The sequence below is a fragment of the Arvicola amphibius genome, chromosome 3, assembly GCF_903992535.2.
Source record: "Arvicola amphibius chromosome 3, mArvAmp1.2, whole genome shotgun sequence".
NCBI lineage: Eukaryota > Metazoa > Chordata > Mammalia > Rodentia > Cricetidae > Arvicola > Arvicola amphibius.
Window position 1 is genome coordinate 43,366,125 of NC_052049.1, and position 27,789 is coordinate 43,393,913.

Sequence of the window (27,789 nt, forward strand, 5' to 3'; positions counted from 1 at the left end):
GGAAATTTACTTCCAGGAAGTCAAAAAATAACATGTTTGATTCTTAAATTGTATTGTTTAGACAGAAGAGTGATATCTGCTATTACTTTGGGCATTTTACGTTTTGCTGTAGCATTTACTTTTGTTCATTTTGTTTTGAAAGAAATCCAAAATGTGAAAGAATTCTCACAAAAACTGATGACATTTCCTGTCAGATGTCTAATATCTATTAAAAACCAATGTGATCTTTCATATATTATAAGTATAAATTAGTTAAATGATAATTATAAAGGCTACATACAAGTGCATTTAGATTCCCTCTTGTCTTCTTTCAGGATTTTAGTGTACTTAGGATGGGGGCAGCCTCCTCTTTCTATATGTATGTACCAGATTCTGTAATCTATAAAGAACATGCAGAACACTGTCCCTCAGATTGAACTTATGTTCTGATAGAGTGTTTCAAAATGAGCTTGCCTAATGTTTTCTGTTAGACGCCTCATAAAATGTGTAAGTGTATGCACATTTCTTCTTTGCCTTGTTGATTCCTATTTTAATAGGATTATAATCAAAGAGAAGCAGTTTGGTTCCATGCATTTAATTATAACTTAGAATATGCTTCAGATTTTTAGTTTTCTGAAACTGATATATTTATTTTCATAACAAATGATATTTCATTCAAGTAGTCAGTCAAACAAAAGAAACTTATCACTAAGATTTTGAAATCTAAGTGTCTTTTGGCCATTTGAACTTCTTCAGTTGAGAATTCTCTGTTCAGATCAGCACCCCATTTTTTTAATTGGGTTAATTTGCATTTTGAAGTCTAGTTTCTTGAGTTCTTTATATATTTTGGAGATCAGACCTTTGTCTGTTGCAGGGTTGGTGAAGATCTTCTCCCAATCAGTAGGTTGCCTTTTTATCTTAATGACAGTGTCCTTTGCTTTACAGAAGCTTCTCAGTTTTAGGAGGTCCCATTTATTCAATTATAGCCCTTATTGTCTGTGCTACAGGGGTTATACATAGGTAGTGGTCTCCTGTGCCCGTACGTTGTAGACTATTTCCCACTTTCTCTTCTATCAAGTTCAGTGTGTTCAGATTGATATTGAGATCTTTAATTCATTTGGACTTGAGTTTTGTGCATGATGTTAGATATGGATCTATTTTCATTCTTCTACAGGTTGACAACCAGTTATGCCAGCACCATTTGTTGAAGATGCTTTCTTTCTTCCATTGTATACTTTTAGCTCCTTTGTCAAAAATCAGGTGTTCATAGGTTTGAGGGTTAATATCCGGGTCTTCTATTCTATTCCATTGGTCGACTTCTCTGTTTTTATGCCAGTACCAAGCTGTTTTCAATACTGTAGCTCTGTAATAGAGTTTGAAGTAAGGGATGGTAATGCCTCCACATGCTCAACCTCCTTAGCGATCAGGGAAATGCAAATAAAAACAACTTTGAGATACCATCTTACACCTGTCAGAATGGCTAAAATTAAAAACACCAATGATAGCCTTTGCTGGAGAGGATGTGGAGTAAGGGGAAAACTCATCCATTGCTGGTGGGAATGCAAACTTGTGCAACCACTTTGGAAATCAGTTTGTGGCAGTTTCTCAGGAAATTCGGGATCAACTTATCCCAGGATCCAGCAATACCACTCCTGGGAATATACCCAAGAGATGCCCTATCATACTACAAAAGCATTTGTTTAACTATGTTCATAGCAGCATTATTTGTAATAGCCAGAACCTGGAAACAACCTAGATGCCCCTCAATAGGAGAATGAATAAAGAAAGTGTGGAATATATACACATTAGAGTACTACTCAGCGGTAAAAAACAATGATATCTTGAATTTTGCATGCAAATGGATGGAAATAGAGAACACTATCCTGAGTGAGGTAACTCAGACCCAAAAAGATGAATATGGTATGTACTCACTCATTAGTGGATTCTAGCCATAAATGAAGGACATTGAGTCTATATTTCAGGATCCTAGAGAAGCTAAATAGGAAGGTGACCCCCCCAAAAAAAAACATGTAGTTATCCTCCTGGATATTAGAAGTAGACAAGATTTCCAGGCAAAAATGGAGAGCTTGGGGATGGGGGTGGGATGGGGGTAAGGAGAGATGGGGAGAGATAAGTGAGAAGGGGAGGATGGGAGAACTTGGGGGAATGGGACATTTGGGATGGAGGAGGAGTGGATATGGGAGCAGCGAAGTATATATCTTAATTAAGGGAGCCATTTGAGGGTTGGCAAGAGACCGGACTCTAGAGGGGTTCTCAGGTGTCCAAGGAGATGTCCCCAGCTTGTTCCTTGAGCAGCTGAGGAGAGGGCACCTGAACTGGCCCTATACTATAGCCACTCTGATGAATATCTTGTATACCACCATAGAACCTTCATCTGGCGATGGATGGAGATAGAGACAGAGACCCACATTGGAGCACTGGACCGAGCTTCCAAGGTCCAAATGAGGAGCAGAAGGAGAAAGAACATGAGCAAGGAAGTCAGGGCTGCCAGGTGTGCACTCACCCACTGTGATGGTGGGTCCCACCTAATGGGAACTCACCAAGGCCAGCTGGACTGGGTCTGATGGAGCATGTGATCAAACCAGACTCTCTGAATGTGACTTACCTGGAGGGCTGACTGAGAAGCCAAGGACAATGGCACTGGGTTTTGATTCTACTCCATGTACTGGCTTTGTGGGAACCTAGTCTGTTTGGATGCTCACCTTCCTAGACCTGGATGGAGGGGGGAGGACCTTGGACTTCCCACAGGGCAGGGAACCCTGACTGCTCTTTGGACTGGAGAGGGAGGGGAAGGGGAAGTGGGGGGAGGGGAGGGAAATGGGAGGAGGTGAGGAGGTGAAAATTTATAATAATAATAATAATAAATGCAACTTTCATTAGAATCTGCACCTTTGAAAAAAAGATTTTGAAATCTATATGTCCTTGAAAAAATAAGCAAAGATTTGAATTTTTGTTTGGTTGTTTAGACTGGAAACAAGTCAGTAGCTGGTTCTAGACTCGGAATACTAATACTAGTAATGTCTGTGTGGAGATGAAAGTCGTCAGCACAGGAACAGTTTTGTGTTGAGTGTTAGGCCAAACATCATGTGAGCCTTGCTAGCTTCCAATGAATCTTTGTCTTTCTTCCAATCTTATTCTTCCCTTTTCAAATTGGGAAGCTGAGACTGCTCCTTCTGTCTCTTTGGTTGTCTGATGCTTTACTGCAGCAACACAGAACAGGTTTGGAATCACAGAAAGATTTCCCTGATTTTGCTTTCTAAGTTTATGCATGAGCTACAGATTTTTATGGTATTTGTGAGTTATGGCAAATCTATATCTCTGTTCCAGTTGATACTACTAGAAGTATAAAAACCATGCCATACACCTATAGTCTTGATACCTATGATGGACTTTTATTGCAGTGATTCTGTGATTTCATCCACTGCCAAGTTATTGTCTCCGTATAAAGAAATTGATATTATTGAGATTAAAGCAGCAAACTGAAAGTCATAAAGGTAGTACTGTTTAACTGTCAGTCATTTTCATGTCTTATGAATTCTCATCAGATATTGGGACATACATAGCAGGCTTAAACTAACTTCAAGTGTGAAGTTCATGATCCAAGAAGCAGCAGTTGACTTGTGTTTAGCCATCAGCTTGCTTAATGAAGTCTTTAAGCAAATTTATTTGCTATCTTATATAAGAAACACTTGTATTTCACTTTTGTTGACTAAAGTCCTCTTAAAGGCACATTAAAAAAAAATCAGGACTTGATAACGATTTACCAGTTTTTTTTTGTTTGTTTGTTTGTTTGTTTTTCGAGACAGGGTTTCTCTGCAGCTTTTTTAGAGCCTGTCCTGGACCTAGCTCTTGTATACCAGGCTGGCCTCGAACTCACAGAGATCCGCCTGCCTCTGCCTCCCGAGTGCTGGGATTAAAGGCGTGCGCCACCACCGCCCAGCCGATTTACCAGTTTTTAAAGGTAAATTTTAGTGATGGTCAATGTTTGACTTTAGCAACTTATATTAAGATAATATTATCATTCCATAAGAACAAAAGAACATATATAAGTTAATTTTTTCTCCAAGGAATATTTGTGGTACATGAAGAAAATGAGAGAAGTAACAGGTGATTGTAATCTCCTCAGTCTCGAACTCAAAAGTTGCATGATTAAAGAACATGACAGGATATAAAAAAACCTAGTTATGTAATATTAGATGATGCAAACATTCTGATAAAAATGTAAACTTACTATAGCATACTATTTATTTAAAATTGCTTATGTAGCTATTTATTCATTGTCTTCAGTTAAAAATGTTCACATCTATACAAACTTTTCCTTTTGTGGGCAGTTCAGTGGGAAAATGCATTAAGAACTGGGATATCTGAGTCATTGTGTAGCTCTCCCCTAGCTCATATTGTTTCTAACTCATGTCTGTGGCCAAGGTGAATATTAAATTATTTGACATCTCACTATTTTCTTAGATGTGAGAACTGAGAAGAAATAATTTAATTCATAATGGGCTTTAATGTCCTAAGGCCAAAAGACTTTAATAAAATGACCTGCATATAACAACTATTTAAACTTAAAATTTTGGTAATATATCCCAGAAATATTAATGTATACCTTAGCCAGACTGTGGTGATAAAAATAAAGAAAAGGATTAATTGCTTTCCTGAGGCTGTACAATACTGTTGAGCCTAGATTTCTGATCATTAACCCTGCCTATACGTATTCAAATGTTTTGTCTAAGAATTTAGAGTGCTAACACGGATATTAAGTTGGAGGGTCCACATGTGTGTGGAGGACCAAGATCAGTGTCTCCTGGCCTTTCCTCAGACACCACCCACCTTGGTTTTTAAGGCAGGATCTCTCACCGAGGCTGGAGCTTGCCCAGTTAGCCTTGTCTGGCTAGCCAGAGAGCTCCAGGGATCTGCCTGTCTCTGCTTCCTCAGTGCTCAAACACGTGTCACCATGCACAGCTTCTCTGGCATTCCTTCGGATCATACTCAAGTTTGCATGGTTGCAGGATAAGCACTGTACTAACTAAATTACCTCCCCATCCATGAAATGCTTCTTTCATTTGTTTTTACTTTTGAAAGATTTTTGTTTATTTTTTCCATTTCGTGTACATGTACATGAGTACTTTAATCATATCTCCCCATTGTCCTCTCCCCTCTCATAATGAATCCCTCCTTCTTTCTAACTGGCCACTTCTATTTCATAACTTTCTGTTTGTGTCCCATTGCATCTAATGGTTGCTTAAATGAGCATGGGTAGGAAGTTATTTGCTTGAGCAGGAGTAGTTTACCAGTTGCTAAATCAATGAAGAATATGCCTCACCCACTCAGCAATTGTTCACTGGCTGTCCTTTTCAGAGGGGATAGAACATTGTGGACCCCTCCCCTATCCATGAAGAATGTTGACGGTCCAGCTTTGTACCATTACCCACCACTGTTATCATACCATGGGTACAACCCAGAAGACAGCATTTCAAAGCACTCGTTTCCATCTTGAGGCTTGCACATTCTTCCCACTTGCCCTTCTGCAATGTCCCCTTGGCCTTTGGGGTGATATGTAGATGTCCTTTTTAGGGCTGAACACTCAACAGTTGCTTAGTGTCAGTGCCTTGACCAATTCTGAATCTCTGCTCAATTGCTACCTACTACAAACAGAAGCCTCTCTGGCCTAAGCTCAGAGCAGCACTCACCTGGGAGTATATGAGTATAAACATAAATACTTCACAAAGAGTTTCACAAGATGACCATTCAGCAAATGAAGAGTAGTAGGTTCCCCCTTGGCAGTGGCTCTCAACCTTTCTAATGCTGCAGCCCCTTAATACAGTTCCTCATGTTGTGATGACCCCCAACCATAAAATTGTTTTTGTTACTACTTAACTATAATTTTGCTACTGTTATTAATTGTAATGTAAATATCTGTGTTTTCCAATGGTCTTAGATGGCCCCTATGAAAGAAAATAGGGTACACAACCCACAGTTTGAGAACCACTGCCCTTAAGCCTATGGCCTTTCTAGCCATGAGCTTTTATTTTTCCCTTTCATTTTTTTAAACTAAAACTCGATTCTTTTCTTGTACAATACATCCCAACCACACTTTCTCTTCCTTCCACTCCTCCCTGCTCCTACCTACCTCTGTTCTTGCCCAAATTCACCCCATCCATTTGCTCTTCAGAAAAGAGCAGGAAACAACAGCCAAAGAGGACAAAAAAAACCCACATGCAAACTGGTCAAGGCTGAACAAGGCAACCCAATAGGAGGAAAAGAGTCTCAAGAACAGACAAAAGAGTCAGAGATATACTGCTTCCATTGTTAGGAGTCCCACAAAAACACCAAGATAACAGCCATACATATATGCAGAGAACCTGATAGAGACCCATGAAGGCCCCTGCTTTGCATTTCAGTTTCTGTGAGCCCATGTGAACCCCTTCTTAGTTGATTCAGTGGGCCATGCTCTCCTGGTGTTTTCCATCTTCTCTTATGCTATAGAGATGAATACTTTGTATTGGTATGGATCTTGGTTTATTGATACAAAAATAAAGATCAATTTTGTTATGTGTGTATTTCTGCTCTTGTTTAAGGTATTGAGTTTGTGCTCATTAAAAATGTAATGTCTAATTAAGAATACAGGTTAACAGATAATCATCTAAAATAGTCAAATTTATACTCATATTAGGTTTTCTAGATGTACAGAGATATATTTCAGAAAGACAGGTACTTTTCAAAGACTAACAGAATATGGCATTTAAAATGTTTTAAAAACTTAGGATTTTTCATGACAATGAGACACATCTGCTCCTGGCAGCGCCAATTACTTCAAGAAGGTAATGGGCATCTAAGAGGCTCCTTATGGAGTTTGCTAGCTATTTGGCAAGAAACTGCTCTTGCCTGGACTGCTTGATGTCATACTGTATGAACTGGACATGCAGGACCCACATCAAAATGACTGCTGATCTTGCCTAAAGGTGATACAGTCCTTCAGAGTTCCTGCTTCATGAAAGATTCTGCCAGACATTGTACAGGACACAGAAGTGACTGGCAAACTATCAATAAAGGTGGAACTGTCTGAAATTTCCTGCTTCATGGAAAAGTCTGCCAGACACTATGTGCCTGTAGGTTCCCCAACGTTACAGAAGAACTTTGGGTGAATGTCCAGGCAGCAAGATGTCTCTGTCAATTCTATAGTTTTGGAAGTTGCTTATAATGCATTTCCTGTTTACTTAGGTAATAGTATGTCCTTCTGGAGTCTTTGGTAGAGTTGAAGAATGGATAGCTATAGGCAAGGTGAGAATTTCAAGCAGATAGAGAGTAGGCGGAGTCAGAGAAGCCATGTAGCCACCAAAGGAGACAGACATTCCAGAACCTTGCTGGTAAACCACGAGCCTTGTGATAAAATATAAAATAATAGAAATGGGTTAATTTAAGATATAAGAGCTAGCCAATAAGAATCGTGAGCTAATAGGTCATGCAGTGGTGTAATAATACAGTTTCTGTGTGATTATTTTGCATCTGGGAAGCCCTGAAATGAACGAGCAGCCTCTTTCTACACTATGACTCTTACAGTCTTTACTCATCCTCTTCTGCTGGGTTCACCACTCTCCGAGGTGAAGAACTCAATGGAGATCTCCAGTTTAGACATGAGTTTTCCACCAGGTTTACTGTACCAGGCATGAATTTGAACAGGCCTCAAATTCAACCAGAGAACAGTTCATTACCCCATAAGAGGCATGCCACTATTATACCACTGGCCACACCTTGCCTGGCAGGTTGGTAGACATAGCTGGGCAGAGTCACTGATTTTATTTTTCCCCTAGAAGCCTGCATAGCCTCTCACAGGACTGTGAAAGCTAGCTGGTTGGGAGGGAGCTTCCATTTCAGCTCCAGTTTGATTTGTCTGTGTCCTACAACCAAAATGTATGGTGCCTTCAGCTGTGGAATATTTCCATCTAGTTCTGGTGGAAAACCAAGAACAGTGGTAGTAATGTGCATTGTTTTAGGGACCTCTGGATTATCTCTAAACATAGGAAGGTATCTCACCTGGCACTGAGGTTTTTGCTTAATAACTGATAGCTTCTGAGAGGGGTGTTATCTATCCATTCAAGGCATCTCCTTCAAACTCTATTTTTAATAATATTTTAAAGTTAGCCTATAACATAGTTACTTTTTCTTATATATCCTTAGCACTTTACTAATTAAACTCCTCCACGGCCCTCACACGGTTAAAAAAAAATAAGTGGTAGAGTAGATCTTAGTATGATATTCAGTATTATTTTTATAATTTCTTTTAAAAATCCTAATCCATAAGTTGCTGCTATAATTTAACATTTGTGAATTGGTTGTGACATATTTTGATCATAGACATGATTTTCTTCTGAACACATGGTAGGGTACTTTTTCATGTTAATTCTTATTTCTTTGCACTAAGCTTGCTGTAATAATATGTTCTGAATAGAGCCACAACTTGAGTGCTATTTTTTCCATGAAGCCTGGAAAATGAGGATTTTAGTGAATAGCAATTGTAAACTAACACTATTTTAAGTTACAGAAATGGTATGAACAAAGGGTACGTGTGCCAAAGCTTAAATTTTGCCAAGATACTGATGACTAGTATGTTTTGGCTAAAATTTAGAGTAACTGTATAGTCTACATGGAAGGTAAAGTAGAAAAATGTGTTTTGAAGCTAGCTCATGAGAGGACTTTAATACTTGAGAAAGAAGTTGGTGCATGGTTAGTAGCATTCATGGAAATTAACACACAATTCAGTAGACATATCTAAAGCTCACGTGAATAGAATTGTAGAAATTGGCATCTATGTAAAGTTAAATTCAAGCTAGACAGTCAGGAAGACACTGTGATTTAAAAAAAAAAAAAAAAAAAAAAAAAAGGAAGGGTGTAGTATAGCCAGGAACTATGTGAGACCAAAACAGGAACAATATACCTTGCAAGTCAATGGGACCAAAAAGGAAAAACACACTTTTCAAATTAAGGGTTCTGTTTTCAGTTAAGACAGTTGAGAGTGAGTTTATGTTAGTCCTGTGCAGGTTCAGGTTTCTATTGGAGCTCCTGTTTGTCTTGTGCTAAATCCTTGCAAGTTAAGGAATATATTTGTAGTTAAGAATTAAGTTTCTGTTCCTTAGATCTGATGTAAACTGCAAAACATGTTTTCAGCCTACACTAAACTTGTGACCCCATTCACATGATGTATATCCTTATCTTTCTTCTTTGTTCCTTCCCTTTCATTGTATTTTTTTCAGAATTTTTTATTTATTTATTTTATTGAGCTCTACATTTCTTTCTGCTCCTCTCCCTTCCTTTCCCTTCCCATTCAACCCTTTCCCATAGTCCCCATGCTCCCAATTTACTAAGGAGATCTTGTCTTTTTCTACTACCTGTGTAGATTAGATCTATGTATGTCTCTCTTAGGATCCTCATTGTTGTCTAGGTTGTCCAGGATTGTGATTTGTAAGCTGGTTTTCTTTGCTTTATGTTTAAAAACAACTTATGAGTGAGTACATATGATAATTGTCTTTCTGGGTCTGAGTTACCTCACTCAATATGATGTTTTATAGCTCCATCCATTTGCCTGCAGATTTCAAGATGTCATTTTTTTCTACTGTATAGTACTCCATTGCATAAATCTACCACATTTTCCTTATATATTCATCAGTCAATGGGGCATTTAGGTTGTTTCCAGGTTCTGACTATGACAAACAATGCTACTATAAACATAGTTGAGCACATGTCCTTGTGGAACAATTGAGCATCCTTTGCATATGTACACAAAAGTGGTATTTCTGGGTCTTGAGGAAGGTTGTTTCCTAATTTTCTGAGAAATCGCTATACTGATATCCAAAGGGGCTGTACCAGCTTACACTCCCACCAGCAATGCAGGAGTGTTCCCTTTACCCCACACCTCTCCAGCATAAGTTGTCATCAGTCAGAAAGTGGAAAGATCTCCCATGCTCTTTGGTAGGTATAATTAACATAGTAAAAATATCAATCTTACCGAAAGCAATCTACAGATTTAATGCAATGCCCATCAATATGCCAGCAAAATTCCTCACAGACCTCAAAAGAAGAGTACTCAACTTCATATGGAAAAGCAAAACCCAGGATAGCCAAAACAATCTTGTACAACAAAAGAACTTCTGGAGGCATCACAATCCCTGACTTCAAACTCTACTACAGAGCTACAGTAGTGAAAACTGCCTGGTATTGGCATAAAAACAAACAGGAGGACAAATGGAAACGAATCGAAGACCCAGATATTAATCCACACACCTACGAACACCTGATTTTTGACAAAGAAGCAAAATATATAAAATGGAAAAAGAAAGCATATTTAACAAATGGTGCTGGCATAAGTGGATATCAACATGTAGAAGAATGAAATCAGATCCATAACTATCACCAAGGACAAAACTCAAGTCCCAATGGATCAAAAACCTCAATATAAAGCCAACCACACTGAACCTTACATAGAGGAGAAATTGGGAAGTACACTTGAACACATTGGCACAGGAGACCACTTTCTAAATAAAATCTCAGTAGCATAGACACCAAGAGAAACAATTAATAAATGGGACCTCCTGAAACTGAAAAGCTTCTGTAAAACAAAAGACACAGTCAACAAGTCAAAACGGCAGACTACAGAATGGGAAAAGATCTTCACCAACCCCACATCAGACAGAGGGCTGATCTCTAAAATATACAAAGAACTCAAGAAATTGGTCATGAAAAGAACAAATAACCCAATTAAGAAAAATGTAGTACAGACCTAAACAGAGAACTCTCAACAGAGGAATCTAAAATGGCTGAAAGACACTTAAGGAAATGCTCAACATCCTTAGCCATCTGAGAAATGCAAATCAAAACAACTCTGCGATTCCATTTTATACCTGTAAGAATGACCAAGATTGTATAAGTATTTTATTTTATTTTTTAGAGAAAGAAAGCAAACTATCTTTTTTTCATTTTGCATACCAATCCCGGTTCCCACTCCCTTCCCTCCTCCCATCCCCTTCCCCTTCCTGACAGTATCCAGTAGCCAACTCTCTCACCCCTGTAAACACTCTGTCCTCCTATAAAAGGCTTTCAAGAAGCCAGCAGAGGCAGTGCTCTTAAATCCCGACTTTGGGTGAGACAGCCAGTTCACCAGTCCCAGGTGCGCCCACAAATATAGCTTGCTTTAATTGGACAGCCATGGATTTGGTCTCTCTTGCAATTTTCAGGTTTAATAACTAATGCCAGAAAGTGAGCCTGATACCAGGTTCTGGTGACTTTATCAGAAATAGGAAAGAGAGGAATAAAGTTTTGTGTTTGTTTTTAAGACAGGGTCTCTTTGAATAGCCCAGGCTAACCTAGAAACTCACTATGTAAAGCAGGCTACCCTAGAACTCAAACTCACAAAGATCCACCTGCCTCTGCTTCCTGGCTACTAAGATTAAAGATGTACACCACCTTGCCTGGTTCACACCAAGATTTTTTTCTTTTTTCCCAGAGACAGAGCTCAGTTGGCAAGTTGTGTCCAGCAAGCACACTTACTTGCTGAGTCAATGAACCTTTTCCTTTCTTTGTTTTTTTCTCCTTTCACTTTAGAACTTCCTATACCTTTTTCTCTCTACTTTCGGTAGATTTACGCCTACTGTTTATGTGCCTCTTCTGCGAAGTCATCTCTTACTTAACCTGCAGTAATCTGTGTTTCCTGACTTCCTGAGTGCCTCAGCGATTTCTTTATTACTTTTTATCATGCACTGTTTTCATTCTTGGTGGACAAAGGTTATGTCCTTCTTTGCAATTCAAGCCCCTCAAAGAATTTGTGTCGGTGTCCCAGAAAGATCGTGGACTAGAATTTGCAGATTTCTGTTTTAAGTTTCTAGTTGTCTTGGCGTATAGTGGTGTGACTAGAGACATAACTTTTCTTTCCTCTCCTTAAACTCGGCCTCTGACTGACACAGAGCCCATATTACAGAATATCAAGTCATATTGAGGTAACTGAATTGAAGAGTTAGTTGAATTAGGTTCCCATCTCTTCTTGCTTATCTTGATTCCCGTGCCTGTATCAGAGTGCTACATAGAAATATTAAAAATTGTTTTGATTTGCATTTCCCTAATCGCTAAGGAGGTTGAGCATGCCCTTAAGTGTCTTTTGGCCATTCGAACTTCTTCTGCTGAGAATTCTCTGTTCAGTTCAATGCCCCATTTTTTTTAATTGGGTTAATTAGCATTTTAAAGTCTAGTTTCTTGAGTTCTTTATAAATTTTGGAGATCAGACCTTTGTCTGATGTGGGGTTGGTGAAGATCTTCTCCCAGTCAGTAGGTTGCCTTCTTGTCTTAATAACAGTGCTTTTTGCTTTACAGAAGCTTCTCAGTTTCAGGAGGTCCCATTTATTCATTGTTGCTCTTATTGTCTGTGCTACTGAGGTTCTACGTAGGAAGTAGTCTCCTGTGCCCATGTGTTGTAGACTACTTCCCACTTTCTCTTCTATCAGATTCAGTGTGGTAAGATTAATATTGAGGTCTTTAATTCATTTGGACTCTGGATGTGCCTAAAAGTGAACCTGGAATTTCTCTTCAGTTCAGCATGGCTAGTGCAGGTGTTTGTTCCCCCTCCCCCACTGCTGCTCAGAAGTTAGCAAGAAAATAGAGAAGCTTCTGAGCTTCTCCTCCAGCTGTCCAGCTTCTCTTCCAGATATCCAGCTTCTCTTCCAGCTGTCCAGCTTCTCTTCCAGCTCACTCCCTCCCCCATCCCTCAGCCTGTGGCCTTCTAAGGCTGTTGTGAAGACTGCTGAGTACCCTATCCTTGCCCTCCCTATAATCAAGTGGGAACAACTGGAGCTCTAACCAATTGACCAGAGCTATTTTACTCAAGTTTATTTCTCCTCACCTGTTTTCAGGTTTTGTGTTTAAGCACTGTTCTTCTGTCTCTCTCTGGTTTCTGTTGAGTGAGTCTAAAACTGCAAAAGAGAGAATAAGTATTTTGACATACAAATTCCTGGGCACTCTTTATTAGAAAGCTGACCTGTGAATTCAGTTATGTATTGACGCATATTAGAAATGAATGCAAGCTGTACATCTATTAATAAGAGATTCTTTTTTTAATGCTTGTAGCAAAGGTTACTATCAAGCTCCACTCACGGGACAGAGTGGGGGTTAGCGAAACCTTGCCTCTCGTTTAGCACACTACCTACACTTGCGAGTTCATCGGCCAGGTTGTAACCTCAACTCCAAGCTCTAACAATGTGCACAAAGAGATTCTTATAAATCTAATTAAATGCTAGTTTTAGGACTCAAAAAAAACCAACAAAAAAAGAAATATTACAAATTGTTGAACATATTGGTAGTCTCTAGTAAGAAGCAAAGATAGTGTAGATTTACTAGATTGAAATATATATATATAGTCTAGTACAGAATTATTTATTGGTTAATAGTGTTGTATTCAAACTGTATTAAAATTCAGATGAATGCATAATTAGAAACACACCAATTAGAAAAGAATCTTCTCTTAGACTTAATGGCAGCAGAAGCCATTTATAAAGTCCTTTCTCTTAGTATTCAAACAGAAACTGGACTTTGAAAAGGCCAAGGACCTTTTTTAGACCTTATTGTAAGCAGGCCCATCATTTTGGCAGTACATACTGACTTCAAGATTATAATTTTTATTTTTGTTTGAGCATAGTTAGACATATTTTTGTGCCTGTGGATAGGAGGATTATGTTCTAAAGAATGTAAGATTGGGAATCCCTAAAATTAGCCTGTGATCTAAAGATTAATTTTTAAAGTTGTACTGCATTCCATGCATTGACAAATGTGATATTTTCCTAGTCTGAAGATTTTTACAACCTTGGAAGTCCTCAATCACTTGAACGTTTCAACACAGTAAGCAATTCTTAACAATCTGTATATCTGTGTTCCTGTTTGACTTTGTCTTTTTGAGTTTTTAGTTATTTTTATTTAATTTATGACACATTATTTAAACAGAATATCTAAATCTATGACTAGGGATAAATTATTGCTTTTTACACTTTCACAATTATGAACAAAATTAATTTCCATATATACCAGGGGTGGCACGCATTCAAAATAAACAATTACAGGATATTCCTAGATGATTAACAGCTCTAAGCAATAGTGCTATTTGAAATATCTGGCCTACATAATAGGTACTTTTACTGAATCTATATCTTGTGTGCTCAATATCTTACACCACTGTACACAACTGAGTCTCAAAGAAATTAAATAGCTCTTCTAAAGTCACTCCTCAGCTGATACTTGATAGAGTTGACTTTTAAATCCAGACTGCTTAGTCCAGGTTTTTTTTTTTTTTTAATTAACTCTGTTCTTTTTTGGTGCAGTAATGGCTTACATGGTATAAACTTTCTTAATCTCATTCTTTATAGACTTCAAATTATTATCATAGCTGATTTATCTGGTCTATAAATGCAGCATTTGCTCTCCAAGCTACAAAATAACCTGTGCCTCAAAGATCTTTATTTTCAAGAAACATCCTTGAGAGGGATGGGGAACTGGGGCTAGTATGTAAAAATTTTTAAAAGTTAAATAAAAACAAAGAGAAAAGAAACATCTTCTAAATGACTGAATTACCTGCCCCCCCCACCCCCACCCCCAAAAAAAACCTAGCATAGTAAAAGGCAGGAGTATTTATCAGGTAGAGAAACTCATGAGTGACTACACAGCTCAGTTATACTTCCTGCTGACTGAACAAAAGACTTCTAGGATTGTGTCCATTCGATTCAAGAAGGAAGCGATTGTATTATCTGAGGTGTGGGTAAGAGCCTGAGTTGGCATTGCTGGTGAGTGCCAAGAGGAAGTACTGTATGTGTAATGTGTACGTTAGTGCTGATCCAGTAGAAACGAAGAGCAGTCCTGAGGGAGTTCCACCACCAGACACATGAAAACATAGACTTGTCCGATGGTGTATGCTTTCTATGTGAGAGTGTGTGAGTGGGTATATTGAGCCATCTGACCTGCTGTTCATCTAGATCAGAGTCCTCGAAATGTGGCAGGCAGAGTTGCAATACTCCTTAAGAATAAAGTACACATCAGATAGGGAAGACTTAATACATTCAAAATATGTAAAAATGTCTTAGACAAAATTATTTTCTTTTTAAATGCTCCAAAATGCTGAAAAGTTGGATTCAGATGGAGTTTCAGACAGGAAGTAGTTAACATCTTAAATGGCAGCGAGACCATCTGGAAAGAGGAGACCTGAACATAGGCCATTGAACTGGATTAGTGCAGAAACAGTTTTAGGAGACCATAAGAGGGGTAGATTGCAAGAGATTGTGAAGCAGACTGTGTGTATAAACGGCTCATTCCGGATGGAGTCCATGTGTAAAGATAATAATCACTTGATTTCAGCAGACTGTAGAGAAATTTGAATTTGTTTGCTCAATGAAAAGATTAGTGAGTAAGAGCACTTGATTGTAAAGGAGGAAAGATAATTTTTATAATAGAAAGCTAAACATTGGATCCCAAACCTGAGTGCATACTGGAGTATCAGGGGCATTCACTACAAGGGCAAATTTCCAGGCAGCATCTCATGGCAAAGGTTACCCTTTTCTGTAGAGGTTTGTCTCTTAGAACAGGCCCCTGAATGGATGGGGGAGAGCCTGAACCATATTCAGTTTATCCTGAGCAGTTATGTCATATCCACAGGGTCAGGTGGTAAGGAAATTAAGAGCTCTGATGAGGACAGTAGCAAAATGACTGTCAGTACAGTATCTAGAATTAATACAATGCTAATGGGATTGCTATAGGCAAACCATGAAGTAAGCTAAGGAATTGGCTTCGTGGCTGCAAGCAAGCTCAGTAGAAACGAAAGACTGAAAACATATAAAAGGTAGTGAACTTGAATCAGAGAGGGCAGTTTCAGAATTTATGATCTTGAAAGCAAGTAGACCCAGAATGGGGCTGTTTCTGTAGAAGGATGAAAGAACTGAAGCATGCATGTGTTAAGGCCTTGCACTTTGATAAACCTAGAGCTTGTTAGTAAGTACTGCGAGAGTATTCAGAACCACGGAGAAATTTTATACACAGAGGTGTCCATCCTTTTGACATGGTGACACAATATGATCATGCAAACCAAGTTCATGCTCAAGAACTGTAGAATTATATTACAAAAATAAATTGCAAAAAATACTCCTAATATTTTTAGTGGTTTGTAATTTTGTGTTAGCTGAATTCATAACTGCCCTTGTCACAGGGGGCTGTGGGCTGCAGGTTGGATATACCCGCAAGACTGATCACTGTAGAACTATCTAAACATAAGGTCAGGGTGTGGTATCTGCTTAAGCTTCTAGTCTTTGTGAGCATCCTTGATCCAGTCTGGCTTTCCTGTAAATAGAGTGAATACTTGTCTTTTAAGAATATAGCTTGCCTGACTCTAACTAATCACAATTGGCTCTAAGGGTTTGTATTAGTCATTACAGATAGATATATAGGTAGGTAGGTAGGTAGGTAGGTAGGTGGGTGGGTGGGTGAGTGGATGGATGGATGGATGGATGGATGGATGGATGGATGGATGGATGGATATATACATACATATCTGGATATATTTTTATACAGCTTATAGTTTTCAGTGCTAAAAGGCCAAACATCCTAACAGCTTTGGGAAGACCCCTACCTTAGCTGTGTTACCTGGTTAATATCAGTGTTGAAAGCATGTTTAAAAGACAGATTATGTCTTGAAACAGGAAGCCAAAGATAAATTGGAGTGACACAATGCCTTCTAAGGAAAACCCCCTCCAGTTAGCCCAAGGACTTCCTACCTCTTCAAGGTTCTTTCCTTACCTCTACCATGACTGAGAACAAACATTCATCCCCATGACCCCTGGGGGATTAATAAACAATAGCAAAACTAGGGTCAATGACATAAATACTTAATAATTTTGGTCAGGAAGTAAATTTGAATTTTCTGCCGTAAAACAGTGTTGCAGAATGACTTATAAATTAGCTAATGACTTATAAATTAGCATTTGCTTTTAAGACATGATACAACATGTAAGCTATCAGAACATTTTGACCTAGAAGGTTTCACAGAAGAGGAAATTACATGTCAACCGTGGCATTAGATGAGTTAAAAAATTGGAGTTGGGGAATTACATTAGAACAGGGTCTCACTTTGTAGCCCAGGCTGGCCTGGAACTCACCATATAGCTTTGACAGTCTTTAAATCTCCACATTCCTTCTGCTTCAGCCTCCCAAGCACTGAGAAAACTTAAATGACCAAACTATGTCTAGAGAGCTAAAAAATCAAATGAATTTTTTAAAATTTTAACTATGAATCTACCATGAAGTAATTGCTTAATAAATGAAGTCATCCAAATGCCTGAGACTATAGGGAATATCTCATTCAAACCACCACTTCTAATGTTTAGTAGGTTAGAGTTAGAGTTAGAGGTTAGGGGTTAAGATTAAGGGTTAAGGTTAAGAGTTAAGGGTTAGGGTTAATGGTTAGGGGTTATGGTTAAGGGTTAGGGGTTAGGGTTATTTGAGAAGGAAACTATTTATGGGTTCTTAGGCTATTATTGTGAAAGTGACAACTTAGGAACTGTCATTTACCTATCCACAGATGCATGTACATAGCAGAAAATTAATTATATTATTGACTTTTTTTTAATTTAGTGCACCTAGAAATAAACAGTTCTGGTTTTGCTAGCCCGGTTTTTCTGTCAGCATATTATAAACTTATGCATCTTCTTTTCTTCATAGTGAAGAGCTCAGAAAAGAAGCAAGGCAGCTAAAGCGGGAACTCTTAGCAGCAAAACAGAAAAAGGAGACTTCAGCAAAAGCAGAGAAAGGAAGTGAAGGTAAGGGCTTTGACAGGTTACATAATCTTTTATCTAATGTTTATGTGTGTGTGTGTGTGTGTGTGTGTGTAAGCCACAGATCACTCTCCGGTGACATTCATCAGGAGCTGACAGTTTATGTTTTGAGGTAGTAAGCTGCAGCTTACTGGTTGTCTAAGCAAGCTCCATAGATCCTCTGTTTCCACCTTTCTGTCTCTTGGTCTGCAGGTGTGGTCCAGCATGCCCGGCCTTTTCTGTGGTTCTGGAGATCCAAACTCAAGAGCCCATGCTCGCACATCAACACTAGAAAATTAGCCATTGCCTTGGCCCTTATACTGTCTCTTGATAACCATGTTTACCGCCTCCCTGCCTCCTTGCTTTTCTCCTCTCCCTTCTCTCCTTCCTCCTGCATCATGATTGGAGGTTTTGGGTTTTTTTCCTACACTTGCTCTGGAAAGCTACCAAATAAAATAAATCTCCGTTTAAGGAGATTATTTTTCTGAGAAATAAATTTGATGCAAACAGGACCGTAATTATTGCTTTTAAGTAAGCTAAATGAGAACTTACAGAGCACTTAAAACCAGATAAGACAGTGTGGCTGAAATACATGACTGGATTCAAAGTGCACAGAAACTCTTCATTCTTTTTGTATTGATTGCTTGTGCTTTAAGACATCTAAGTATTTTAGAACTATGCTAGGACCCATACAAACATTTGTGTGTTGATGTGAATGGCATTAAATACCTATTGGATTTTTGCTGCTGCTGTCGTTGCTCTTATTGTTTTAACATGTATGTGCATGTGTGTATTTGTGCGTTCTGCACATGCACATAGGGAGGGAGGTATATAGAGGTTAGATGACAAGTTCAGATCTTAGTTTCAGCCTTCCATGTTGTTTGAGTTATGGTCTCTTGTTGCTCACCACTGTGTACTTTGGGGCCAGAAGGTCTTGAAGTTTGCAGGATTCTCCTTGTCCCTGTCCCTCATTTCACCAGCGGTGCACTGAAGATACAGATGAATGCCACCTTACCTGCTTTATGTGGCTTCAGGGGGTGCTAACTTGGGTCCTCATACTTGTGACAAGCACTTTACCTACTGAGCCACCTTACCTGTCCCGTTTATGTTTGGTTTTCCTCTATAATAAGACAGTTTAATAGAAATAGATATAAATAAAAAGTTTAGAATAGAAAGTCATTTAAAGCTCATCAAAACAGTACTGTGTTGCTATCCAAGTTTCTGTAGTTTCCAACTTCAAGACATCCAATGCCCCCTGTGGCTTCTGTAGAGAGTGCGTGTATAAACGTGTGAACACACACACACACACACACACACTAATATAAACAAACAAAAAATGCTCAAGGTTTTTAGAAATCAAGTAAATATGCTTTAAAATCATTTCAAAATAAAACAATTTTTAAAACAGATCACTCTGAAAGACTAGAAAACATTGAGATGACCCATTTTTTGGAAGCTGGTTTTGTCATTCATATTTAAGACAAGTCCAACTATTTCTGCATGATATAAGACAAATTAAAATGATGAAAAACATTACTCATACAAATCTCTAATTATGACACAAGACTTTAACATGACTTGTTTTCATTTACATGTAGGCCAAACCAGGAAGTCAGTCCAGGCCTTCTCTCCCTAGTATACTTGGTATCTCAAAAGCAGACGGATGCACACCACATGTCTGGTGCAGGCTAGTGTGGCAGTACCAGCAATGCCGGCATCTGCTGCACTTCTCTTCTCCTTCCAGGCCTTGCGCTACACAGCAGGGTCCACCTGTTGCCAACCCACACCCTGCTCTAGCAGAGATTTTATCACATGTGGGTACTCCTAAATATTAGATCAAAAATGAATCATAAAAGGAAAACACCTTTCTGTTTAACAGAAATGCTATCACATATTTAACATGCTTTTAATATAAGAAAAATCCCTTTGGGAAATTACATATAAATTAATCCTTACTAAACTTATTTCACATCTATTCTACTAATACAGCTTATTTCTACTCTGGATTATATTTTAACTACATGAGCTAGCCATGAATAAATTCATCTTTTCCTTTACAATTTGGACTATTATGGATGATTTAAAGTTTTAGCAACTTATTCAAATATATACCTCAGGGACCTGAATTTTTCATCAAGGGACTGCCTTCATTTCAAGCCATTGGGAGATGCAGTACAAATACTTTCTGAATTACATCCCTTAGACAGTTATTGGGCACTACTCTTACTGCCTACAATGATATGTTTTGCAATTGATATACTACCGTTTTGTATTGGCACATATATTGTTGAAGGCTAGACACATGATGCATTTTCTTAAGCAGAACCCCAGTAACCACTTCAAAATCTAACAGATGAAAACACTCCATGCTTTACAGAAACATTAGGTTGAAGCTGTCTGCACAAAGTAACATGTTACAGCAAATTTACTACACACTTCAGAGGCAACTGGATAGAGCTGATGTGGGTCTAGGAAGGAAACACTGAGAAGGGGTCCTCTGAAGGACAGTAAGTTCTGCTGAGACATCTCTTTAGCTCCAGGAATCAGAACTTTGAGATAATTTGCTGGTTATGCTTAAATAGTTAAGTGGGCTATTTTGTTTTATCTTTTTGTAAAGATTTATTTATGTATTTTATGTCTGTGGGTGTTTTGTCAGTATGTACCTCTGTACAGCAGAAGAGGGTATCGTATCCCATAGGACCATAGTTACATAGACTCTTGTGATAAAAGAGCATCAAGGCATGAACTGTATTTTATCATCACTATATGTGCTCTATGTGTAGTTTGGTGCAGCCTTTCCCAGAACCTGTTTATGATACACATTATGGATTACCTTTGTCTTGAAATCATAGTTCCTCTAAACCTACTTTGAATTTTTGAAATTGACAGGTGTTGGTGGGATGATAATAGCAAAATGATTATTCTGAAAGATTTGTGCATTTCAGAAAACTCCACTTTATATTTGAAAAAAAGTATTGCTATGTAATTTTTAGACAAATGGAACTTCTTCCTGTGATTATGAGTGATACCACAAGCCATCTTAAACATAAGATTATAGAAAAAAATTGGATTTGAGTATCTTTCAGTATATGTTGAACTCAGCCTGCCTTCCTAGCAAACAGATATTGTGAGATTAGAGGCACAGGAACTGTAGAAGAAATTCAGGGGTTCTTGTGTGTTTCTGTATGGTAAGGTCCACTCGTGAAAAGGAGTTGGAAAGTGTTATTTGACCTTGGCTTTTAGAGTTGTACGACAGTTGAGCTGAATATTCCAATGAACCTATTCAGGAAAGGTGATGTTGCTACATGGCTGTGGGGCTGGCTTTCGTAAAGTGTCTGATTTCAGTCCAAGACCCAGTTATCTGAGTACTCTGGGAACTGGATGATTTTGTTCTTTTAAACATGTCTGCTATGTATTACAGTTTAATTCATTAATAAACTTAGGTAAGCAATAGTCTAAAACCTTCAGATAATTTTGAATGGCAAATTTTTATGTAATATAGATCTGTCCATATGAATTTTCATCTAATCAGTGTTACTGTACCTGCTGTTCTGGAGAGACCATGCATTAACGATAGTAATTCTAGTTGTAATACTTCATTCTTGATATAGTAGCACTATTCTTTATATGAGTATTTGGGTGCTAGCAAGAGAGTTCAGGAGGTACTGGCACTGACTGCACACTTACTGCACACTATGAATCCAATCCCTAGAGTCCTTGTAAGGGTAGACGGAGAGTAAGAATCAGCTCCAGAGAGTCACCCTGTGACAGCACACACTGCAGCCCAAAGGTGCATGAACGGCCTTGCACACAGACAGACACACACACGTACACACACATACACACATGAGTCGCCCTGTGACAGCACACACTGCAGCCCAAAGGTGCACGAATGGCCTTGCACACATGTACACATGTACACATGTACACATACACATACAATAGGAGTATTTTAATTTTTAAAAGAAATTTTGGAAAATTATATATTCTCAAAATAAGTAAGAAAATAAGAAAACTCTTAATTTCATTTACTAGGAGGAAAAATATTTAAATCTCTGTTTTCTTATTGTAAATTTAGGAATAAAACCCCTTACACACACTCTGGCTTCGTATTATTGAGAAAACTTTTAATAAAATTACATTGCTGTGTTAAAAATAATAATTTTAAATTTTGAAGAAAAAAGGATATAGCTGTTCCTGCCTTTATTTTGTATCCTGCCTAAAACCTACAAATTGAAAATATGAGTTTTAGTACTGTTAGTATTATGAAAATCCCACAGTCAATATGGCCATTTTAAAACATTCTAAAATCCTTTAAACAAAATTCCTTTTCATGCTTGTCAGTCGTAGTTTTATAAAGACACTCTGTCTGAAAGTGTGAACGTGTGCACCTTCTTAAGCGCCCAATGACATAAAGTCCTGGCTTTATGATTGCATCTGGCAAGTCTGATCATAGGCTGGGGACAGACTCTTCATACGTTCTTTAGAATGCAGGGTATGGCAGTTGAATTAAAACACACTTGGGAAGAAACTTGAAAGACCAAGAAAGCCTTGCTTCCTAATGCTTGTGCGTTAAAATGCTAGTTTGAGTCTTGCATGAATGGACATCCCCCATTCAACCAGGTATTCTCATAGGTGTGGTGTTTCCTGTGGGGTATGGCCATCTTAGATTAGGCTTTAATTAGTATTTCTATGGGTTTTATTTTTATCCAGTTCCTGGACCAGATTCATATTCATAACTGATAACTTTACCCTAGTCATTTTAAATGTGTTCTATCACACTAGGCAAGTTATTTTGAAATCTGACCTCATGCTAGTCTTCCATTATAGATAAAAATAAATTTTGCCATCCCTTGAGCCATACAATATTATCAGTTAACAGACATAAGTACACTTAAGAAAAACACATAATTTTGCCACTTGTATTTACTTTTCATTTTTATTACTTCCATGTATGTGTGCATGTATGCATATGGGTACAAACATACCACAGAACGTGCATGTTGGTCAGAAGACAACTTGCAGAAATAGTTCCTTCTCTTGGTTGATTACAGAATCTGTAGTAGATTGAGAGTAAACACCCCAGTTTAGGTAAACAAGGAACACAGTGTTTGGTTTAGATACCAGCAATGTCAAAAGAGATTTACTGCAGGACATTCTAGTTTACAGCCTTGGGGTCTTGTAAATCCCACTATAAATCATCCTGGCTTGTGCATGGGATTGCTGTGGGAGGTAATACGTTTAAATATAAGATCGATAATTAATTGGTGATAAAATTGACTTCTGGTGTTGCTTTTCATTTGGATTTTACAAGTTAGGTGGTAACTTTTTTAATGAAAAGTCTGGAGAGGAAATGAATTATAAGTATGTAAGTGAACAGAAAAAGAAAGTATCTTGACAAGAGTAATGCATCGTAGCTGTAATGCCAGCTTATAATGAGACCCTGTATCAGAAAAGAAAAAGAAATGAATCAAGATTAAGTAACATATCCTTTAGAAAATACTGGAATTGTAAAAGAGCACAAAGATAGAAAAGATCACCCATATAATCCTGTTGACCAGCACAACTGTGGTTAATATGTAGTACGTTTGCCCAAACTTGGTCCTGATGATAGAAACATACCTCAGCCCTAGTAATGTGATTTTCTTAGACTCTGTAACATGCTTTTTATTGAAACTGACCAACAACTTTTAAGTGATAAGTTTGCTTTAGAAATATTTATTCTCAGTTCTTGTAGCCAACATAAAGCACTGAGCATGGTGTATATAGAAACCGTATGTATAAGGAAAAAAAACTCCTCGTGACTCTCAGCTCTGGGTGTAAAATTGTGCACTGTTGACAACCGAGGTCTATGTTCTTGAGAACTAAATTATCTCCATTGCCCACGCCAAACATAAAAATGCTTACTTTTAATCTGTCCCTAATTGATTTGGTAGTATGTCCCTCTTCCTTTTTCAAATAGCTTCTAATAATGCAGCAAGAAAACAGTAGAGTTGGGTTAGCTTATTTGGATTCTAAATTGAAATAATTATAGATTTTTTCCAGTTAGAAAGTAATAGAGATGGTGGGGCGTATGTGTGTGTACTTAATTGTTTTGTTTTCATATTTAGATTCTCGCAGAAAGAACTAATATCATTAAGTTTGATTATAAATAGTATTCCTGGCCCATAAATCTGCCTCTTCCTCCCTGCATGCCACCAGTTCCTCGGCCACGATCACAACAAGGAGGTGATGCTTTTGACCCTCAGAGTGCTAATGAGTATTTCAGTGCTACCAATCCAGCTGAATACACCCACTATGCAACAAATAATCCCTCCAAGTTTCTGCCATTTTGGGAAGCAACCATGGCACTGCTCATGATATCATCCGGAATATGGTTTCTCAAATTCATGGCAACAGTGATGATGTGGGTATTCAACATAATTTAACATGTGACATGCATTAAAATTATAAGTTTTACAAGTTGCTGCTGAATCCTATGAGGAGCTACTGACAAAAATGACAATCCACTAGGAATATTTGACAGTATATATAGAGTCTAATGTTAAACATTTCTTGACACAGTATATATATTTTGGCCTGTAAGGTTATAATAATTTTTTATTAAAATATGTTATAAAAATAAAAAATAAATAAATAGTATTCCCAGTTGGAAATGGAGTTTTTGATTTTTTCAGACTGATGTCAAGATCTTATTTTAAATAAGATGTTTTCTTTTATGCAATATTTTGTGAAATTTTTTGCCATGAGTGACAAGTGCACACAGTAGCTCATTGAGTGCTGAGCACCTTCAACACCCAGCAGTGCTCAGTTACATTGGGAGAAGAGTCTCCCCAGCTCCACAGTGTGCACCTGCATTCCCGTTATCTGAGAAGAGATGCAGGGCAGCTTGATCTGCACTATGTCAACTGGCTTTCTTACACGATGCAATATGCTGACAATTTTAAATAGTTCCATTTGCAGAATTCTTCACATAAACTCCTGCCAGGTGTTGTAATTGCAGCTCTTGTCTCAGTATTATTTTTCTTAAAAATCAGGTAATCACTAAATTGTTTTATTGGTTACCTAAGACCATTTGAAATGTCAGAATAGACAAAAAAAAGTGATGAAGTTCTCAAAACTAACATCCAGATACTAGGAAATCATTTACAAATGACTTTGGTGACACAAGAGCATTGTACACTGTTCCTTGTTTACTGTTTTTAGAAAGTGGCATAGCAGGGTGGAAGCCTACTTAAGACTAAACTGTTGAACACTTAAAATGTGACTCTGAGGTAGCCTCGAGGAATGAATTGGGTACCAGAGACTGCTCTCGAGTGTGCTCTAGCTGTATTGCATTACATGTCTGTAATCACCTGACTTCCCCACTTATGTAAAGAAAGCCACAGGTCAATCATTGCCGAGTTCAGTGAACACCACACAGCAGGGTCAGAGAATTAACCCCAGTGCCCTGGCCCCCAGACCAGTGCTGTTTCCACTACTCATGATTTCAGTGTGAGCCAGCATTTAGACAACTTGTTAAAATTTTATTTATTAATACTTTTCTATGATTTTGAATAATTGTTTCCAAATCCCCTTCAGCAAACTGAAGAGTTCTCTAACACATTACTGTTTTAAATATGTACCTTTCTAGAGATTAAACATATAATTTTGAAATGAATGGCAAAAAAAACAATGGAAAACATCAACTTCTGGAAACATGGCCAACTAGAAGTCTAAATTGAACTTCCCATGAAAGACAACTAAAAACCATGGACAGAATGTTAGAGCAGCTTCTCATATGCTCCTATGACTTGCAAAAGGTCAATAATACTCAAACCAGAGGGAAAGTAAAGGTAGGAACTGAGAGAAACGTGTGAAGCACTTAGTCTGGCTTAGCCCAAAGGACATTTGCTGTACTGTTGAATTGAACGTTGACTTTGGAAGTCTCACAATGTTCTCATAAGAGAATACAAATCCTAAGTTCTTCTGAAGGCATGAAGGATCTAACAAAATACGGGCCAAAGACTTCATCATATATAGCCGAGAAAATAAAAATAAAATTGGGTACCCCATGCTCATCAGACACACACACAGAGAGAGAGAGAGGGAGGGAGGGAGGGAGGGGAGGAGAGGAGAGGAGAGAGAGAGATAGATACACAATTCAATCACCCTGACTGAAAGCAGAAAAAGCATACATCAGGCTCAGATGCACACAAACTCGGATGTTATTCAGGCAAAAAGTGTTAAGTATAGCTAACCTACTTCTAAAATGATGTGAAAATATAAAGAACAAGCCAGTTTAAAAGAGATTACCTGAAAGTGAAAAGTATAATAGCTAACATTAAAAATCCAGCAGGTTTGATAGCAAATTAAACACCATTATAAAGAATATTAGTATAATGAAAGATACTATTAAAATAATATTTAAAAAATATAGACCTCAATAAAAATGATAAAAAAGAAAAGTAATATTTGTAGAATTCAGTGCCAAAAGAAAGAATATACTTGGAGAATGAAGACCTACTAAGTGTCTACTCAAATTCAGATCAAAGGAAAGGTATGAAGAGTTGGTGAGTCAGAGTTCTCTTTAGCCAATGAAAGAGGTCATGTCACAAGATTAAAGATGTCTCAGAAGCCTAAAAAGATTTTTTAAAAAGTAAACCTAGGTTTATAATATGTTCAATATCAAGATTCATTAAAAGCATCTAGAGAGAACAATGTTATCACCTTTAGAAAAGGAAGCACTGCTTCCTCAGTACATGAAGGGATAGAGCACAGCATCATGTCCAATGCATTAAAGGATGGTGTCCTTCAATAACACAGAAGCTGAGAGACCTTGCTACCTGCAGACCAGCATGGAATGAAATGCTTAACTGCACACTCCCGGCATCAGTATCGCCTAGCTACAAACCTTGTGAACTATAATAAAGACTTGCTTGCAGGATGTGCCCACTAGTGTCAATAGTGGCAAGAATGTTAGTGGAATAACCAACCACTTTCTGATTGGATGTTATACATGCTCCTTGAGACAGAACCCATACCCAACACTTCTAATGAGATAGGAACGTAGATAGGCTAAATGAGCCCAGAGGAAAACCTAGTACTATTAATCTGATAAATGAGCGCAACAATAAATTGTCTCCTAATGGCACTTGCTCTACTCACAGATCAGTGTATTGCCCAACCCTCACTCGAAGCTTCTTCTTACAGTAGATGGAAATGAACACAGAGACCCACAGCTGAACTGTGGTCAGAGACTGAGAGACTTTGGAGTATGCAGCCTGAATAAGATACCTTTATCGCAGCCCTCCCCTCATGGCTCAGGGATCTTTGTGGAAGAGGGGACGGACAGACTGCAAGAGCCGGAAGTGGTGGATGATTTTAAGGAGCTAGTGCAGGAGAGATGTGCGTGTGAACTGAAGTGATGGAGCACACCCACAGTGAAGTGCTTCGCAAGGCAAGGGCCCTCCCTGCACATTGGATACCTTCATCTTTTCTCTTTCCACCTCTCCTTTTCACACTCTTCCTACCAGCCAAGACCGTTGTCACATGACTCAGTCTCATGTCCTCTACATGAGTAACAGAAACTGCCATTTCATAAATGTAATGTGTACTCTGTGTCAGGCCTAAGGCACACAGCAGGAGCATCTGGATGCTTGGATTTTCTGGTTGCACTAGCCTAAACTGGAGAGCATGGGTTCTTTTCATTCTCTTTATTTGATGCTCTGGAAAGTTTCTTAACAATTCCTTCTCATATGTTTTCATTAACATGTCTCAAGTACCATTTTCTCATACTTTGGCTGCTTGTTTAGTATAATATCCAAATAATCCAATTCAAATATTCCCACTAAAAATCTTCCCTTTCACAATGAAATTATGCTTTATAAGGTAATTTTACAATATTTTCCATGTTAGCGTAACTATTAGAAATATATATTTTATTAAAGAATTCAAGACACAAAAATCATTAAAATGCTATGATTTC

The 27,789-nt window shown here is 38.0% G+C and overlaps 1 protein-coding gene and 1 non-coding gene across 3 annotated transcripts in view; one reads left to right on the plus strand and one right to left on the minus strand.

The window, feature by feature from the left end:
• The window catches only part of Cwc27 (CWC27 spliceosome associated cyclophilin), a 175,797-nt gene that overhangs the window by 86,309 nt on the left and 61,699 nt on the right, over positions 1-27,789 (plus strand). For both annotated transcript variants that reach the window (XM_038321639.1, XM_038321640.1), the window contains one exon: positions 17,731-17,828. In XM_038321639.1, the coding sequence (XP_038177567.1) occupies positions 17,731-17,828 (98 nt within the window). The remainder of the gene's footprint in view (positions 1-17,730; positions 17,829-27,789) is intronic.
• Positions 13,100-13,245, minus strand: LOC119810909. The gene has a single exon (XR_005284847.1). It is a non-coding gene; the product is annotated as a small nucleolar RNA SNORA62/SNORA6 family (small nucleolar RNA).